At 41.4% G+C, this 20,592-nt stretch overlaps 2 protein-coding genes and 1 long non-coding RNA gene across 4 annotated transcripts; all 3 read right to left on the reverse strand.

The window, feature by feature from the left end:
* Nucleotides 1-93: 93 nt before the first annotated feature.
* Nucleotides 94-12,017, reverse strand: LOC135558820 (ras-related protein Rab-27A). The gene is made up of 6 exons (XM_064992983.1): nt 11,813-12,017; nt 4,517-4,689; nt 3,906-3,991; nt 3,669-3,772; nt 3,414-3,537; nt 94-1,112 (listed from the first exon to the last, which is right to left on the reverse strand). The coding sequence occupies exons 2-6, from the start codon at nt 4,667-4,669 to the stop codon at nt 908-910; spliced, it is 672 nt and encodes a 223-aa protein (XP_064849055.1). The 5' UTR covers nt 4,670-4,689; nt 11,813-12,017; the 3' UTR covers nt 94-907.
* On the reverse strand, nt 1,359-3,406 carry LOC135558836 (uncharacterized). Its single transcript, XR_010458407.1, has 2 exons — nt 2,288-3,406; nt 1,359-2,156 (listed from the first exon to the last, which is right to left on the reverse strand). It is a non-coding gene; the product is annotated as an uncharacterized LOC135558836 (long non-coding RNA).
* A 3,905-nt stretch (nt 12,018-15,922) lies between the features above and the next one.
* LOC135558843 (uncharacterized) lies at nt 15,923-17,011 on the reverse strand. 2 transcript variants are annotated; one of them, XM_064993012.1, is made up of 2 exons: nt 16,889-17,011; nt 15,923-16,325 (listed from the first exon to the last, which is right to left on the reverse strand). In XM_064993012.1, the coding sequence occupies exon 2, from the start codon at nt 16,278-16,280 to the stop codon at nt 16,050-16,052; it is 231 nt and encodes a 76-aa protein (XP_064849084.1). In that variant the 5' UTR covers nt 16,281-16,325; nt 16,889-17,011; the 3' UTR covers nt 15,923-16,049. The 2 variants fall into 2 exon arrangements, with proteins under 2 accessions (XP_064849084.1, XP_064849093.1); XM_064993021.1 differs by lacking the exon at nt 16,889-17,011 and adding an exon at nt 16,707-16,823.
* Nucleotides 17,012-20,592: the final 3,581 nt, after the last annotated feature.

Consider the following 20,592-nt stretch of genomic DNA (forward strand, 5'->3'; position numbering starts at 1 on the left):
ATGCAGATGTTGTTTGTTAAAATTACGTTACATATTGACTAGAACAAGATTGACTAAATAATACGATTGTTTCAGAGGTAACGTTAGCCAAGGTGAGAACTGAGACAGCGCTTTAATAAATAATAAAATATATTTTATGGAATAAAGGATATGGTTTACATATTTGGCATGAAGACAGAATACAGCAGATTTAAGGCACATTGTAAAATTACGAATGAACAAAATCAGCATTGATTTACATGGAACCTCAAACATTTCTGATAGACCCAATAACCCGACATTGTGATACAAATAAAAACACACAGCTACTCTGCTACTACAGAGCAGGCCTATACAAAAAAACAACAAAAAATCACTATTCACTACAGATTGCATGTGCTCAGGACTTTTACATTGTACAAGAATAAATGGAAGTGCATAGTGACAAAAATATCCTGTGTCAAAAAGTTCAATGTAATAAGGACGGGTTTCCTTTTAATTCACAGGAAAGTGTTCTCAGCTAATACAACCTTAAGTGGCTTCTCACTTTTCTACTGGATCTTAGAAAATAGTTGGTTATAATACACTTTTCTTTTACAATGTAAAATACATTTAATATTCTCCGAAATGAAAACATAAAAAGGCACTTAATTGACACTGTATTGACAAGTGTAAGGAGATGCACCACACCAAATGGCATAATCAAAATAACAAAACATAATGATGCTCTGGAACATTTGGCAGGGGGTTAGTAGTTACTTTCAGCTTTGCACGTCATACACACTCCCCCCCCCCACTACATCTTACCAAAAATTACTATGACATCATTGATTTACAAATATTACATGCCTTTCATTACATACCATAAAGCCCAGTCCTACCAAAACATCACTGAGGGGATGGTGTAACCATTATCTGTATGTGGACCCTAACAAGCACATTTGCCCTTCTCCTGGGTCTTGGGCTCTGTGATGTCTGTGTGGCCACTGTGTCCATTGGATCGCACAGTTCCATCAGGGATCCAGGACTTGTCCACACAGCGCTCCATCCTCTTCATGATGAGGTCCAGCAGGACATCCACAGCCTGGCTAACAAACTGCCCGTTAGCTGCACTTGTCTCAAAGTAAGGGATTCTGCACGGGAAGGAGAGCAACACATAAGAACATTGACTGATATGCCTCTGTATGATGCAAACTATCTACCTACAACCTGAATAAGTTTTGATCTAATTGAAAGCTTTACTCTAAGACAGAATATAGTTCTCAGCAGTTGAAAAGAAATCAAGGTTGAAAAAAAATATTTTTGTGGGTGTTTGTTTTTCGTTATGAAACATGCACTTGTGCTATAGCAGTGGAAGATGCATATTTGTAATAGTAGAGGAGCATGGCTCTCTAAAAAACACATTGGATTTCAGACCGGTGGAGCCATCGGTAACGTTAAAAAATAACGACACTAACCAAATCTGACATATGAGTCATATCTAGTCAACCATGACAACTCAATATGATGTGCATCTGGAAGAGAGACTTCAGACTGGCTACCTATATGATATTCAGCAATAACATTATGACTGGGCTATGTTAATCTGATTACCCGTCCTAAAACTTTAAATATGTTGTCACTTAGATATTTTCCGCGCACAAGATGGCCATTCAGCTCACCATAACTTTTTAACATAACACGATCATAACTAAGTACTGGGGGCTCTATTTTCGTCTGGCCTTAAGATCGTGCAATTGTCAAAACGCACGCTCGTTTGCAATTTAGACCTGTTAAAGCCAGGGCTGTTCTATTTTCACACCCTAGCGCCAGGATCGGTAATTTACCTGTAGTATGAACTCGCTTGAGATGAGGTGGGAGGGGTGGCAATATCCAATTAGTGTCTTTAAAAACGTGCGCCAAAGTGCCAATTTCAGTATGCAAATTCAGTAGCTAACGCGGTTGGATACTGCATGGATATTGACAACGGATGCGCAGCCTATCCAGCCCTGACTCACAGTGCCCATATGCACATGGAACAAGAGATAAGTGCTTTTTTTAATGTTCCCCATAAACTTTTATTTATTTATTTTACTCCGGGCCTCATCTTCACGGACTGCCCTCTGCTCCTGCAGGTCACACTTGTTGCCAGAGTACAATGTCTGGATTCTCGCAGTAAGCGTGCATCTGTAATTGACCTGAAAAAGTGAATAAGCCAGTCATCAGCCCACCAGTCATGATTGAAAGATAGTGGTTAAGACACTGCACATTTCTTTGGAAGTCAACATGAGATTGTGGTTGTCAGAATCTACATGTACAGAGGACTTACTCATCCAATTTCTGACATTAAGGAAACTGGCAACCTAGGTGCACAGGAGTCACTGTTGCGCGATGAGACAAGGATATCCCTACCGGCCAACCCCTCCCTAACCCGGGCGACGCTAGGCCGATTGTGCGTCGCCCCACGGACCTCCTGGTGGCGCAGTACAGCGCCCTTAACCAGCGCCCTTTGCCACTGCGCCACCCGGGAGCCCCCCATAAACTTTTTGTATTGATTTGTTTAAAAAAATTTGAAGACACACTCCAAATGTATTTAAACAATTCTGTCCTATTATGCAGTATCAACGGTAGACATAGGCTATATCTTTCTTATTGAGAATGTGCCTCACACAAACAATACAATTTAAGGCAGACTTTTTTAAGCGCGATATCTAAAGGCCAATACTGATTGAAGCCTATTATAACCAGGTTGACTGTCAACACTCAAAATAGAGCAAACACTGGATGTTATTTTTTTAAAACTTGTGTTATCACTTGTTACTGTAGCCTATGCTAATGACTAAACTGTATTATCAATCTACAATGGTCTAGGACAGAATATTCCGTGCCCCAAGCCAAATTGGAGTTGATGACAATGCAAAGACCTTCAATAACCTACAGAACTTGAGACTAACACATGCAGCCTTGATTGGCCAGTGAGTGGTCAAGTCCTCCTCCCACCTACAACTTGTTTATTCATACATTTATAAAACAGCCATTTCGCACCACCGCCAGCTATTATGCTCATAATAACAGCTGTGAAAATAGCAAAATTATTACTGACACACCCCTACACCTATAGAGCTACCCCCAGTGCTTATATTTACCATTGAGTTAGTTAGTTTTTAAATAGAGTCCGTAGTCTCTTACGACATGGCTTTTGACCACAAATTTGCATTTGTTAGTTTTAGCAAAACATAGGATGCCCATATCTAATCCCTTTATATTCACTAAATGTGTAATTTCAGGCCACAAGCAAGATACTTTACATGGATGTGTAAATATTTGCCTTTCCAGAAAAGGAACATTTAGTATTGTTTGAGATTCCCCTGCACAGCCTTGAGTAAACACACATCAGCCACTGCCTTCTTGGCAAATGTTTCAGGGAGGGTTAGTCACAGGTAAGGGACACATACCCATACTTCTCTGCCAACTCACGGGCCTCATCTTCACGGACTGCCCTCTGCTCCTGCAGGTCACACTTGTTGCCACAGAGTACAATGTCTGGATTCTCGCAGTAAGCGTGCATCTGTAATTGACCTGAAAAAGTGAATAAGCCAGTCATCAGCCCACCAGTCATGATTGAAAGATAGTGGTTAAGACACTGCACATTTCTTTGGAAGTCAACATGAGATTGTGGTTGTCAGAATCTACATGTACAGAGGACTTACTCATCCAATTTCTGACATTAAGGAAACTCTGCTCATTGGTGAGGTCAAACAGGAGGAGGAAGCCCATCGCATCTCGGAAGAAAGCTGTTGTCAAACTCCGAAACCTGACACCACACAAGAAAAAAACACCTTGTAAAGAGCTTCATTCAGCTTGAAGAAAGTAAGCAATTGAAAGCTGACAGCCAGTGTGGGCTTGAGCACGAGTGTCAGTGGGAGATGAGTTTTGGATTGGCTTACCTCTCCTGCCCCGCCGTGTCCCACAGCTGAACATGAATCCTCTGTCCTCTGCCTGCTGCCCCATCTGGACCATTTGATTTGTATACCTGTCAGACAGAGAGTTATTATACCCATATAAAGCAGTGTGAGGTCATTCTGGCTATGAGGCCCTAAAAATATACTTTCCTATTGGTCATCCTACATATACTGTATTATCTTGCAACCCAAAGTGAACCTAAACATTTAGATGGAAAATGTTTGCCCTGATAATCTCTACAATTATACACAGCATGAGTGATTATGATTAAATGACCCTGGTGTTTGGTTATGTGGTGTGAAGTGTTTATTTTCTAGGAGGGTGCTGCTGAACTCAAGTGATATTAGTCATCCATTCTTGGTCTGGGAGTTCCTCAGAGTCCTGCGACACTCACACATACTGGTACATCGGCAGGTTCATGTGTTTCAGACTCATTCCCTACAAAAAAAACAGTTCTACCACTACCTTTTTGCACTGTGAGGAGTAATGCTTTTAGGCTCCTACTTACTTTCCATGGTTAATAGTAAACCTGCACTACAAAAATTATGGTTTCTCACACAAGTGACAAATTGTATGACTAGGGCAATCAACTTACCACTCGTTTTTCTCTGAAATCAATGCCCACTGTAGTGATGAATTTGGAGTTAAACTTTTTGTCGGTGTACTGGTAGAGAAAGCTGGTTTTCCCTACTCCAGAATCACCAAGGGCTAGGAATTTGATGAGGTAGTCATAGTCCCCATCAGACATAGTGAGTGCTTATTTCAGACCTGAAAATCAGACAAAGAAACCAAACATTGAAGGAAGCAATTTAAAATCTGTGCACATATCCTGATGCAAATTTAAAACCGAGACTATGTATGTATGTATGTATGTATGTATGTATGTATGTATGTATGTATATCCCTTCAAATTAGTGGATACAGCTATTTTAGCCACACTGGTTGCTGACAGGTGTATAAAATCGAGCATACCGCCGTGCAATCTCCATAGACAAACATTGACAGTAGAATAGCCTTACTGAAGAGATCAGTTACTTTCAACATGGCACCGTCATAGGATGCCAGGATACCACCTATCCAACAAGTCAGTTGGTCAAATTTCTGCCCTGCTAGAGCTGCCCCGTTCAACTGTAAGTACTTTTATTGTGAAGTGGAAACGTCTAGGAGCAAGAATGGCTCAGCAGCGAAGTAGTAGGCCACACAAGGTCAAAGAACAGGACCGTAAAAGTTGTACATCCTCGGTTGTAACGCTCATTACCGAGTTCCAAACTTTCTCAGGAGCTTCATGAAATGGGTTTCCATGGCCGAGCAGCCGCACACAAGCCTAAGATCACCATGCGCAATGCCAAGCATGAGCTGGAGTGGTGTACAGCTCCAAGCCATTGGACTCTGGAGTAGTGAAAACACATTCTCTGGAGTGATGAATCAAGCTTCACCATCTGGCAGTCTGACGGAAGAATCTGGGTTTGGCGGATGCCAGGAGAACACTACCTGCCCCAATGCATAGTGCCAATTGTAAAGCTTGATGGAGGAGGAATAGTGGATGAATTGGAACACCGACTGAGCCAGGCCTAATCGTCCAACATCAGTGCCTGACCTTACTAATGCTCTTGTGGCTGAAAGGAAGCAAGTCCCTGCAGCAAAAATCTGTCATTCTGCCCCTGAACAAGGCAGTTAACCCACCGTTCCTTGGCTGTCATTGAAATTAAGGATGTGTGTTCTTAACTGACTTGCCTAGTTAAATATAGGATAAATAAAAGGTGTAATTTTTGTATTATTTTTAAATCTGCCAAATGTGTCCAAAAATACAAATTGTTATGAAAACTTGAAATCACCGATTAATCGGTCAACCTCTAGTTTCTACTACATAACCACAACATAAAACGGTTCCCAGTGCCTTAAAAAGCACAGATTTTTACACTAGCAGGGTAGAGTGCCTGTGAAACAGTTGACCCGAGGACAAAACCTTTAGAGCTATGTTGGAGACAGACACACCTCGGTCTGTCTTTTGAGAGCCTACAGCTCTCTTCTCATGGTCATGTAAGTATGCTGACACAGTAACAGGAAACACAAATATTTTATGTGAAAGAAACTACATTCGCCTCTATGCATGTTCAGTAAGGAAATGCTCAAACTTAGATCCTGCTATAACCCCAGCCGCAGTGAACTTTCACCTGTTTGCTTGGTAAAAGTGGATAATCTCCTATTTGGGGCAACTGTTACAGATTGAAACTCTACATGAGAGGATTAATTGTGGGTAATTATACAAATAAGACTAATAATTACACAATTGATCAACAGACTAAAAATTCACAAGAAAAACAAGTTATTCCATAAGAGTTGTCACAATAGAGTTCAAATTGTATTGAGCTGAAATTCTCACTTGCATGATTGGTCCTGGTCCATAAATAGTTTGTAAATAAATCAGAATTAATCCATGTGTTTTTGATAGATTCAAAATATGTATTACACAAAGCTATAGTGACATGCATTACTACGGAGTTATAGCATAGCTAGAAAGTTGAGGCCAGTGAATGAGAGACTGTGGTGGACACAAAATGAACTGAACACAGATATCCATCAAATGATATTCAAGAGATAAAGCTGGATGTGATTCCCACTGAAAGCAGAGTCCATCACATGACCACGGTATGAAAAGGCATTCTTTCACTCTGTCCAGCACTAAAGCCCTCATCCTGAGCAATAAGCTGCTTAAAGTCTGGAGCAAAATCAAGTTCTGTGATGAACACACTGTGACTGGACTAGTGGTACCCCATCTCCAGCCTCTCTGAGCTGTTCCCCAGTGGGAAATGGAATAGCCAGGCTTACATTCTAAAGGCTTATATATGGACCGACTTATTATGTTTCACTGCACAACTGCACAGTACTACCTGCACACACTAATCAATTGACCTCGTCAAGCAAAAAGGACAGTCAACTGTATTATTAAGTAAATGATATGTCTCAAATCTCTTGGTCGCCAGGCAGTTCATGCTGGTATAAGGGTACACCATCTGGCCAGCAGGGACACATTTACAGAGGCTTTCCCCAGAGAAACAGGCCCCTAGGCTTGCGGGCAGCCCTGCTCTTTCGAAGGTTAGGATCACTGAGGCGGCACCAGTCGCCTCCAATGGTAATCAGATTAACTGCAAAAGGTTCATGTGAAAGCAGGCTGCTACAGGAGGATGTTAATCATGTAGGCCAAAGGCTTACAGTCTCTAATGAAAGTCTACAGACCCCTTGCACTGTCTTCACATTTAGTTGCCTTAAAATGTTATCTAAAAAAGGGACAACAAATGTTTAAAACATTTTACTGATCTACACAACCTACTCCACATTCTCAAAATGAAAGAAAAATAACTGTACCAACTCAACAAAACATGGGGACATGGCCATGGTAGCCAAAAAATGGCCTGCTCAGCATTTTTATACATGATCCTAAGCATGATTGGATGTTAATTGCTTATTTAACTCAGGAACCACACCAGTGTGGATTGTGGAATCACCTGCTTTCAATACTTTGTATCCCTTATTTACGCAAGTGTTTTCATTATTTTAGCAGTTACCTGTATGTTGCCATAAGAGTCGGGCAAAGTTGCTAGAATCTTATTCAAAATTATTCACAGCTGTTATGGCTGCAGCCAAGCGTTAACTCTGGTGTATGAAAACATACACAATCAATAAATAGTTTTTACAATTAGGAAAACGTTCTATACATTTGTATTTATTTAAAAAATGTGGAAAAATTATGTAGATCTGTAGGGAAAAATGTAATCCTTTTTGGATTTAAAGGTGGCACAATGTAAATACAGTGCAAGGGGTGTGTAAACTTTCACTAGGCACTGTGTCATTGAACTGCCTATCATTCCCTTTGTTTTCACTTTTATTTAACCAGGTAGGCTAGTTGAGAACAAGTTCTCATTTGCAACTGCGACCTGGCCAAGATAAAGCGTAGCAATTCGTCACATACACATGGAATAAACAAAACATAGTCAATAATACAGTAGAACAAAAGAAAACAAAAGGTCTATATACAGTGAGTGCAGATGAGGTAAGTTAAGGAAATAAATAGGCCATGGTGGCGAAGTAATTATAATATAGCAATTAAACACTGGAATGGTAGATCGGCAGAAGAATGTGCAGGTAGAGATACTGGGGTGCAAAGGAGCAAAATAAATAAATACCAGTATGGGGATGAGGTAGGTAGATCGATAGATGGGCTGTTTAAGGATGGGCTATGTACAGGTGCAGTGATCTGTAAGCTGCTCTGACAGCTGGTGCTTAAAGCTAGTGAGGGAGATGTGAGTCTCCAGCTTTAGAGATTTTTGTCATTCGTTCCAGTCATGGGCAGCAGAGAACTGGAAGGAAAGACGACCAAAGGAGGAATTGGCTTTGGGGGTGACCAGTGATATATACCTGCTGGAGCACGTGCTGCTATGGTGACCAGTGAGCTGAGATAAGGCGGGGCTTTACCTAACAGAGACTTGTAGATAACCTGTAGCCAGTGGGTTTGGTGACGAGTATGAAGCGAGGGCCAACCAACGAGAGCATACAGGTCGCAATGGTGGGTAGTGTATGGGGCTTTGGTGACAAAACGGATGTCACTGTGATAGACTGCATCCAGTTTGTTGAGTAGAGTGTTAAAGGCTATTTTATAGATGACGTCACCGAAGTCAAGGATCGGTAGGATGGTCAGTTTTACGAGGGAATGTTTGGCAGCATGAGAGAAGGATGCATTGTTGCGATATAGGAAGCCGATTCTAGATTTAATTTTGGATTGGAGATGCTTAATATGAGTCTGGAAGGAGAGTTTACAGTATAGCCAGACACCCAGGTATTTGTAGTTGTCCACATATTCTAAGTCAGAGCCGTCCAGAGTAGTGATGCTGGACGGGCGAGCAGTGATCGATTGAATAGCATGCATTTAGTTTTACTTGCGTTTAAGAGCAGTTGGAGGCCACAGAAGGAGTGTTGTATGGAATTGAAGCTCATCTGGAGGTTAGTTAACACAGTGTCCAAGGAGGGGCCAGAAGTATACAGAATGGTGTCGTCTGCGTAGAGGTGTACCAGAGAATCACCAGCAGTAAGAGCAATATCATTGATGCATACAGAAAAGAGAGCCAGCCCGAGAATTGAACCCTGTGGCACACCCATAGAGACTGTCTACCCTAAGCTACAGCCTGTAGAGAAAAAAAAAACAAGAAAAGCCTAAATTACATATTTTCATCTAATTTATGCTAAATGGGTTTGCTATAAAAGCATTTTTTTATAGAAATCATTTTTTGTATGAGTGGGATAACAAGTAGCAGGTTTGGTAAAATAGGTGGCATAGGACAAAGATGTTTTAAAAAATAAAACAAAAACACATTTTATGAAATGTCCTGAGACTAATCTGATCACAGCTTCTACAAGGAAGCCTGAACGGCTGTGATTACATGTGTTGCAGATGAGCAGCAAAATAAGTTTTGTTTGAGGAAGCCCACTACAGTGACTGCAGTATGAAATATTTTAACAAGGTGTGAAATACAACCTTGCAAGTTAGACATTACATCATCTTGAGTAGGCCTTCTGCACTTGTTTGAGTGAAATCCCTATGCACTGATTGGCTAGTTCTACCTCACTGCCTGTCACTGATAACAGGTAAATATTAAATTCAGATTCTCTACACATTTGTTCAGGAATTTGCTCAAATTATTTGATTCACATTGCTGCCCCTGCCCATTTCTAAAACAGAAGATCCAAACTGAGCTCATAAACAAGGATCAGCCTTCATCCTCTTCCAAAAGGTGTTTCAAAGTTATTGAATGTTTACTTTTAAACCTAAACTTCAAGTGACAGTGATTAAAAGAGAAGGCTTTAGGCAAAGCCCTGTTCTCTGGTGGTGCCGGATTTCACACTAGTTGGAGGAGGGCACCTCAGATTATGTGCCAGCAAGCAGAACACAGCCATTCAGACATTCTCAGAGCAGTAGAGCTGAAGTACCCACCCTGGGCAGTTGGCCAACTATAACAGCAAACTCCTCGAATGAGGATATGCAGATGACATGAACTTAAACAAACTGGACAAGATGAAGGGTGTTGCAGTACCACAATACTACAGCACTCATCCCAGATGTATGTAAGTGACGAGATGTTATTCTGATGATGAGAAATGGTTTACAGATTATGATAGGCGGCAGGGAGCCTAGTGATTTTTAAAATTTATTTTACCTTTATTTAACTAGGCAAGTCAGTTAAGAACAAATTCTTATTTTCAATGACAGCTTAGGAACAGTGGGTTAACTGCCTGTTCAGGGGCAGAACGACAGATTTGTTCCTTTTTCAGCTCAGGGGTTTGAACTTGCAACCTTCCGGGTTACTAGAACAACGCTCTAACCACTAGGCTACCCTGAGCGTTGGTCCAGTAACTGAAAGGTCGCTAGTTTGAAGACACTTAAGCCTAAATTGTTCCAGGGGTGCTGGACAATGGTGACCCTGTCCATGACCCCACTCTCCAAGGGTGTCTCAGGTGGAGTCAGGATATTTAAAAACATTTCCAAATCACAAATGCGTATTAATACACACTTGCACATGTGTGAAATAGGACAATGTTTTTAAATTATGGTTATCAGTAGAAACATTTCAAACACACATACCTGCCCACACGCACACACACACAAAGAGAGAAGAAAACAATTTATTATCTGACACAAACTCTACTTGAAACATGTAGTTGTCCTGACTGGTCATGTTTTACTCTACCATCGACCCTGTTTAATAACCATATCTCCTAGTTTGTTCACAAGCACAATTGCTCAAATCTCAGACTAGACAGAGGTCTATCTTTGAATAGCTGACAGATGTAAACTAAAGACAACCTAAAACTTAATTTGGAATAAATTGGTTTATCATGTCCAGAATGTGTTTAAACCTTGAGAAAATAAAAATGTATTAACACAAAGACAAACATTTTTAGTTCAGTGTTCATTTTTGGTTTGGTCTGAGCTGATGTTTTTTCTGCATGGCATGTCTCATATCCCTAAGACACCATACCAAAATAGTGAGGGAGACGCCTGTTGATGTTTCACCAGCCAAATGAATGCAGGTTTATGGATAGATAAACCTAGATAAATGTAGTCAATACAAGGGTTGTAATTATGAAGTCCCATTACACGTGAACAGTTTCCCTAACTATTAAATAAAGGTGTGATACGTTCAACTCCGAGAAAGATAGATATATATATATATCTATATATATATAATAAGTCTTGTGTGATGTATAGAAAGTACAATATTGGGATGCAAACTCAACATTTTATACATTTAAATGCTATACCTGACTTGGTACAAGTATCTTGTTTTTTTTAAGTCCATAACCATGTGTGTGAGGTGTATATTTGTTTCAACGTAGATTTGTTTAAGGCTACCAAGAAACACGGAGGCTGATTTAGCCCACTGCAGTATAATGTTAAAATTACATGTAATTTGATAGGAAAATGTTACATCAATTCCCAATGAAAGTGTCGCATTCCTACCCAACTAAGTACAGGCTACACGTAGCCTATTTTACAATGTAGGTCTAATTTAAGAGTTCACCTCCGAGTTAGAATTCACTTCAAGGCAACTATAAAAGCAGACACATCGCATTATGTAAAAACACACAAAAAAATGTCATTGCACTTTCAGTAGCCTTGGCTTCAAGTAGGCCTAGTAAATGTGAGCAGGAAATAACTTTGTTTCAGCCTCAGCTCAGTGAAAATGCAGATGGTCGTTATAAGATGAAGTAACCCCGTTCTGAGAAAAAAATGTAATATGTTGCACTTATAGCTGTCGATAGAAACAAATCCGCTAAACAGCTCCATATGCCGAGACACATTTATCACGCTAACTTTATTTCGAGAAATTCAACTTACCCGTGTCTGTGCGTCTCTTTCTTTCTTGGTGTTTCGTGTAGAATCGCCCTATCAAAAGCGATGACAATTTGTTGATTTTTAAATATATATATATTTTTTAAATTACTCACTAAATTGAGTTTACTGAGTCCTTTCGATCCATTTGTTGCATGAACACCCTTCACAATCAACGTAACATCACTTCCCGTTCAGTTGAAGTGAGCCAGCCCCTCCCTCTCTCGCCAACCCGTAAAAGACCTCGGAACGGAAAACGACCCTACCGGCTCAGGAGTATTCTTTTGGAACTACACTTTGATCACACCCACAGCTTCATTGCATTTTGGTACACCAGAATTACATTCATTTACAATTAAACGTTGCGTTTACCTTGCAGCACTGCGTTGCAGAGGTAGTTGCAGTGCATACGTTGGATTTATCGAACGTATACGTCAAACTGTATGCGTAAACGGCTTGACAGAAATGGTAGCAGAAGCTGAATGTTGAACTTTTGTTGCATACATATCCAGATGATGCTGCATACTATTTTGCGCCATGACACGGTCGGTGTGTTGGAAGTGACACACATGGTTGGGGAGTAATGCTTCTAACACCGACAGTGTCATTGCATAAAATAGTAGCAGCATCATCTGGATTTGTATGTAACAAAAGTTCAACATTCACCTTCTGCTACCATTTCTGTCAAGCCATATATATATATATATATATATATATATAATGATATCAAAAGTGTCACCAAAAAAAGGTAAACAATAGGCCTATAGCAAATGGCATTCATTTGTCACATGTAAATAGCACTTTTCAGTAGTGCTCAAAGCATGTCATTCCATGAGTGCAGTGAGCCCAATCAGTCCTCCATGACAAAAGCATAAACAGAGTAGGGCTGGCTAATAAGTCCTTAGTTTTGGGGTCATGCTCAGGTAAAACAATTTGGCTAATCTATACTTCCAAGTCCTATTCTTGAAGATCAAGGGGTATAACATGTATTGGAATGATTGGAATTCTGATAGACTTTGGTTTTTAATGTAAAGATATCATTTAAATTGTATTATTATTATATGTAGTAGAAAGCGATGGGTTAGAAGAAGCATACATAACCAACCCATAAAGTAAAATTGAACATCCATATATGGCCACCTATGTAAACTTTAAGATTGATTTATGCTGCAACAGATGTCCTTCAATAGGTAACATACATGTTTGTCTTCTTCTAATGCCTCTTAAGGGGATAGTAATCTTAAAGCAAAAGAATGGAATCATATTACGTTATTTAGCTTGGGTAATCCAAAAGTTATGTTCCTGGAAAGACAGTACCGTGCAGTATCGAAGAGCCCGCACTGCTGCTCGATCATCCTATTTTTCCAACTTAATTGAGGAAAATAAGAACCAGAAATGTATTTTTGATACTGTCGCAAAGCTAACTAAAAAGCATCATTCCCCAAGAGAGGATAAATTCATGAACTTCTTTGAGGAAAATATCATGATCATTAGAAAGTAAATTATAGACTCCTCTTTAAATCTGCGTATTCCTCCAAAAACTCAGTTGTCCTGAGTCTGCACAACTCTGCCAGGACCTGGGATCAAGGGAGACAAGTGTTTTGGTACTATATCTCGACACAATGATGAAAATAATCATGGCCTCTAAACCTTCAAGCTGCATACCGGACCCGATTCCAACTAAACTACTGAAAGTGCTGCTTCCTGTGCTTGGCCCTCCTATGTTGAACATAATAAACTGCTCTCTATCCACCGGATGTGTACCAAACTCACTAAAAGTGGCAGTAATAAAGCCTCTCTTGAAAAAGCCAAACCTTGACCCAGAAAATATAAAAAACTATCGGCCTATATTGAATGCAACTCACTGCCTTCCTGAAGACAATGTATACGAAATGCTTCAGTCTGGTTTTAGACCCCATCATAGCACTGAGACTACACTTGTGAAGGTGGTAAATTACCTTTTAATGGCGTCAGACTGAGGCTCTGCATCAGTCCTCGTGCTCCTAGACCTTAGTGCTGCTTTTGATACCATCGATCACCGCATTCTTTTGGAGAGATTAGAAACCCAAATTGGTCTACACAGACAAGTTCTGGCCTGGTTTAGATCTTATCTGTCAGAAAGATATCAGTTTGTCTCTGTGAATGGTTTGTCCTCTGACAAATCAACTGTAAATTTCAGTGTTCCGTTTTAGGACCACCATTGTATTCACTATATATTTTACCTCTTGGGGATGTCATACAAAAACAATGTTAACTTTCACTGCTATGCAGATGACACACAGCTGTACATTTCAATGAAACATGGTGAAGCCCCAAAATTGCCCTTGCTGAAAGCCCGTGTTTCAGACATAAGGAAGTGGATGGCTTCAAACTTTATACTTGTAAACCCGGACAAAACAGAGATGCTTGTTCTAGGTCCCAAGAAACAAAGAGATCTTCTGTTGAATCTGACAATTAATCTTGATGGTTGTACAGTCGTCTCAAATAAAACTGTGAAGACCCACGGTGTTACTCTGGACCCTGATCTCTATTTTGACGAACATATCAAGACTGTTTCAAGGACAGCTTTTTTCCATTTACGTAACATGGCAAAAATCTGAAATGTTCTGTCCAAAAACGATACAGAAAAATGTATCCATGCTTTTGTTATTTATAGGTTAGACTACTGAAATGCTCTACTTTCCGGCTACCTGGATAAAGCACTAAATAAACTTCAGTTAGTGCTAAATACGGCTGCTAGAATCCTGACTAGAACCAAAACATGTGATCATATTACTCCAGCGCTAGCCTCCCTACATTGGCTTCCTGTTAAGGCAAGGGCTGATTTCAAGGTTTTACTGCTAACCTACAAAGCATTACATGGGCTTGTGCCTACCTATCTTTCCGATATGGTCCTGCCGTACATACCTACAAGTACGCTACGGTCACAAGACGCAGGCCTCCTAATTGTCCCTAGAATTTCTAAGCAAACAGCTGGAGGCAGGGCTTTCTCCTATAGAGCTCAATTTTTATGGAATGGTCTGCCTACCCATGTGAGAGACGCAGACTCTGTCTCAACCTTTAAGTCTTTATTGAAGACTCATCTCTTCAGTATGTCCTATGATTGAGTGTAGTCTGGCCCAGGAGTGTGAAGGTGAATGGAAAGGCACTGGAGCAACGAACCACCCTTGATGTCTCTGCCTGGCCGGTTCCCCTCTCCACTGGGATTCTCTGCCTCTAACCCTATTACAGGGGCTGAGTCACTGGCTTACTGGTGCTCTTCTATGCTGTCCCCAGGAGGGGTGCGTCACTTGAGTGGGTTGAGTCACTGACGTGGTCTTCCTGTCTGGGTTGGCGCCCCCCTTGGGTTGTGCCGTGGCGGAGATCTTTGTGGGATATACTCGGCCTTGTCTCAGGATGGTCAGTTGGTGGTTGAAGATATCCCTCTAGTGGTGTGGGGGCTGTGCTTTGGCAAAATGGGTGGGGTTATAGCCTGCTTGTTTGGTCCTGTCCGGGGGTATCATCGAATGGGGCCACAGTGTCTCCTGACCCCTCCTGTCTCAGCCTCTAGTATTTATGCTGCAGTTGTTTATGTGTCGGGGGGCTAGGGTCTGTCTGTTATATCTGGAGTATTTCTTGTGTCTTATCCGGTGTCCTGTATGAGTTTTAAGTATGCTCTTTCTAATTCTCTCTTTGTTGCTCTCTCTCTCAGAGGACCTGAGCCCTAGGACCATGCCTCAGGACTACCTGGCATGATGACTCCTCCTGTGATTACTATTATTTGACCATGCTGGTCATTTATGAACATTTGAACATCTTGGCCATGTTCTGTTATAATCTCCACCCGGCACAGCCAGAAGAGGACTGGTCACCCCTCATAGCCTGGTTCCTCTCTTGGTTTCTTCCTAGGTTTTTCCGAGCCACCGTGCTTCTACACCTGCATTGCTTGCTGTTTGGGGTTTTAGGCTGGATTCCTGTACAGCACTTTGATATTTCAGATGATGTAAGAAGGGCTATATAAATAAATTTGATTTGAATTTGATAACAATTTTGAACAGATAACTAGTAACTGTAACGGATTACAATTAGAAAGTAACCTACCCAACCCTGCTGACACATTACTGGATTTGTGAGATCTTTCAGTAGCAGAAGGGATTTTATTTAATATTAAATTCACGTCTAATTTACACACCAAACTACAAATTAACTGAAATGATTCCTTGACAGCCACTTCTGCATAGGCCGCAGACTGTCCCACACTCTCCTACACAGTTCTATTGATTTCATACTGTACAGGACCCTCAGGCACATTGTTGCCATCTCTAGACTGTCCTTGGCTCTCAGGCATCCAATTGTCCTCAGTTTGACTCAAAGTCTCTGGAACAGAGATATTGTGCTGGGGCTCAAACATGGGTCTATATATATAAACTCCCCCAGCAACTCCTAGCACAGTGGCAAAGGCTATCTGTGCAAAGGGTATCCTTCGTCGAAACATGTTCTCTCTGGATCAGGAGTCCCACCGACACTTGCATCGATGATCCTGGAAGAATAGAAGAGATTACCCAAAAGCTTTGCCTTGTATTGTCACACTGATGTACATTAAGCTTTTGCAGGAAGCACACAAAGCTTTCTTCATGGGCTTCAATTGTGTAGTAGAATGTCATTTCAAAAGTTTAAATCACGTGGATGTTGTGACATTATCAAGCTGCTACATATGCAGAGAAGGAAATGTAAGCATTTATAAAACATTGTGTGCATGATACAGCATTCGTGATGCAAACGCGAACTTCAGCTACATACATCATATGAATAATAATGACATGAATTGTTGTACGTCCCTGTGGTGTCAGATTATTTGTAACATGCGACATTGCAAAACTCTCCACTCATACTCAACCAGATCCTGCGCTACTACACTTACACGAATGCTAATTGGTTATCCTAACCTGCTGTATAAATCCCAACCTGCTACAAAGTCAACTTTCACAAAAACTGTATCCCCTTTAGACAAAGCCGTGGGTTGTTAGCCATAGCTAGCTGGTGAGAGACACAAGGACACACAAATCTTGTTTTCATAATTTTTCTTGCTTTAACATAACTCACCCCGATCTTTTATGAAGTGTGTTTAGACCAAACCGTCTACAATATTAACAATTAAACAACTAATGCTGGTTATAAAACGACGTTTGGTTTGAGTGCAAAGGTCGAACATGCATCTACGGCGAATGAAAGGGGACAAGATAAAGGACAACAATTAACTTAAAATGAGATTTGGGACTTGTACGATTCATCCCCATAAAATGCATATAATAATTTATTAAATCAATTGTATGTTCTATAAGTGGTACAGATAACATTGCACGCTGTATACATTTACATCACCGATATGTAACACAATAATATCTTGACAATCGCATTCACTTTCCTAGGAATCGCCTGACGTCATCTACCTACGAGCACAAAGACGTAACTAACGTGGATTTTTTTTCAGTGAATATAATTGCAGTTAAATTGTTTATTTTTTGTATTTTATTTTTATTTATATTTTTTGTATGTTTGAGCATTGGTAAGACCTGTGTTTGGTTTGCTAGACATGTTTGATGTAGCAATGTAAGTTGATTTTTGTATTATGAATAACATAAATTTAAACTATATAGTGAAGAAGAAACAAATCAAATTGTATTTGTCACATACACATGGTTAGCAGATGTTAATGCGAGTGTAGCGAAATGCTTGTGCTTCTAGTTCCAACAATGCAGTAATAACCAACAAGTAATCTAACTAACAATTCCTGATCTACTGTCTTATACACAGTGTAAGGGGATAAAGAATATGTACATAAGGATATATGAATGAGTGATGGTACAGAGCAGCATAGGCAAGATACAGTAGATGGTATCGAGTACAGTATATACATATGAGATGAGTATGTAAACAAAGTGGCATAGTTAAAGTGGCTAGTGATACATGTATTACATAAGGATGCAGTCGATGATATAGAGTACAGTATATACGTATGCATATGAGATGAATAATGTAGGGTAAGTCACATTATATAAGGTAGCATTGTTTAAAGTGGCTAGTGATATATTTACATCATTTCCCATCAATTCCCATTATTAAAGTGGCTGGAGTTGAGTCAGTGTCAGTGTGTTGGCAGCAGCCACTCAATGTTAGTGGTGGCTGTTTAACAGTCTGATGGCCTTGAGATAGAAGCTGTTTTTCAGTCTCTCGGTCCCAGCTTTGATGCACCTGTACTGACCTCGCCTTCTGGATGATAGCGGGGTGTACAGGCAGTGGCTCGGGTGGTAGATGTCCTTGATGATCTTTATGGCCTTCCTGTAACATCGGGTGGTGTAGGTGTCCTGGAGGGCAGGTAGTTTGCCCCCGATGATGCGTTGTGCAGACCTCACTACCCTCTGGAGAGCCTTACGGTTGAGGGCGGAGCAGTTGCCGTATCAGGCGGTGATACAGCCCGCCAGGATGCTCTCGATTGTGCATCTGTAGAAGTTTGTGAGTGCTTTTGGTGACAAGCCGAATTTCTTCAGTCTCCTGAGGTTGAAGAGGCACTGCTGCGCCTTCTTCACGTTGCTGTCTGTGTGAGTGGACCAATTCAGTTTGTCTGTGATGTGTATGCCGAGGAACTTAAAACTTGCTACTCTCTCCACTACTGTTCCATCGATGTGGATAGGGGGGTGTTCCCTCTGCTGTTTCCTGAAGTCCACAATCATCTCCTTAGTTTTGTTGACGTTGAGTGTGAGGTTATTTTCCGAGGGCCCTCACCTCCTCCCTGTAGGCCGTCTCGTCGTTTTTGGTAATCAAGCCTACCACTGTTGTGTCGTCCGCAAACTTGATGATTGAGTTGGAGGCGTGCGTGGCCACGCAGTCGTGGGTGAACAGGGAGTACAGGAGAGGGCTCAGAACGCACCCTTGTGGGGCCCCAGTGTTGAGGATCAGCGGGGAGGAGATGTTGTTACCTACCCTCACCACCTGGGGGCGGCCCGTCAGGAAGTCCAGTACCCAGTTGCACAGGGCGGGGTCAAGACCCAGGGTCTCGAGCTTGATGACGAGCTTGGAGGGTACTATGGTGTTGAATGCCGAGCTGTAGTCGATGAACAGCATTCTCACATAGGTATTCCTCTTGTCCAGATGGGTTAGGGCAGTGTGCAGTGTGGTTGAGATTGCATCGTCTGTGGACCTATTTGAGCGGTAAGCAAATTGGAGTGGGTCTAGGGTGTCAGGTAGGGTGGAGGTGATATGGTCCTTGACTAGTCTCTCAGAGCACTTCATGATGACGGAATTGAGTGCTACGGGGCGGTAGTCGTTTAGCTCAGTTACCTTAGCTTTCTTGGGAACAGGAACGATGGTGGCCCTCTTGAAGCATGTGGGAACAGCAGACTGGTATAGGGATTGATTGAATATGTCCGTAAACACACCAGCCAGCTGGTCTGCGCATGCTCTGAGGGCGCGGCTGGGGATGCCCTCTTGATAATGGTACACTACGTTCGTGGCCAAAAGTTTTGAGAATGACACAAATATTAATTTTCACAGTCTGTTGCCTCAGTTTGTATGATGGCAATTTGCATATACTCCAGAATGCTATGAAGAGTGATCTGATGAATTGCAATTCATTGCAAAGTCCCTCTTTGCCATGCAAATGAAATGAACCCCCCCAAATATTTCCACTGCATTTCAGCCCTGCCACAAAAGGACCAGCTGACATCATGTCAGTGATTCTCTCGTTAACACAGGTGTGAGTGTTGACGAGGACAAGGCTGGAGATCACTCTATCATGCTGATTGAGTTCGAATAACAGACTGGAAGCTTCAAAAGGAGGGTGGTGCTTGGAATCATTGTTCTTCCTCTGTCAACCATGGTTACCTGCAAGGAAACATGTGCCGTCATCATTGCTTTGAACAAAAAGGGCTTCACAGGCAAGGATATTGCTGCCACTAAGATTGCACCTAAATCAACCATTTATTGGATCATCAAGAACTTCAAGGAGAGCGGTTCAATTGTTGAGAAGAAGGCTTCAGGGCGCCCAAGAAAGTCCAGCAAGCACCAGGACCGTCTCCTAAAGTTGATTAAGCTGCAGGAATGGGGCACCACCAGTACAGAGCTTGCTCAGGAATGGCAGCAGGCAGGTGTGAGTGCATTTGCACGCAGGTGGTGAAGACTTTTGGAGGATGTCCTGGTGTCAAGAAGGGCATCAAAGAAGCCACTTCTCTCCAGGAAAAACATCAGGGATAGACTGATATTCTGAAAAAGGTACAGGGATTGGACTGCTGAGGACTGGGGCAAAGTCATTTTCTCTGATGAATCCCCTTTCCGATTGTTTGGGGCATCCGGAAAAAAGCTTGTCCTGAGAAGACAAGGTGAGCGCTACCATCAGTCCTGTGTCATGCCAACAGTAAAGCATCCTGAGACCATTCATGTGTGGGGTTGCTTCTCAGCCAAGGGAGTGGGCTCACTCACAATTTTGCCTAAGAACACAGCCATGAACAAACTACAAGCATTGTTATGCAAGAATGGGCTGCCATCAGTCAGGATGTGGCCCAGAAGTTAATTTACAGCATGCCAGGGCAGATTGCAGAGGTTTTGAAAAAGATGGGCAACACTGCAAATATTGACTCTTTGCATCAATTTCATGTAATTGTCAATAAAAGCCTTTGACACTTATGAAACGCTTGTAATTATACTTCAGTATTCGATAGTAACATCTGACAAAGATATCTAAAGACACTGAAGAAAGAGACTTTGTGGAAATTAATATTTGTGTCATTCTCAAAACTTTTGGCCACGACTGT

Source organism: Oncorhynchus masou, chromosome 2 (assembly GCF_036934945.1).
Source record: "Oncorhynchus masou masou isolate Uvic2021 chromosome 2, UVic_Omas_1.1, whole genome shotgun sequence".
Classification (NCBI taxonomy): Eukaryota; Metazoa; Chordata; class Actinopteri; order Salmoniformes; family Salmonidae; genus Oncorhynchus; species Oncorhynchus masou.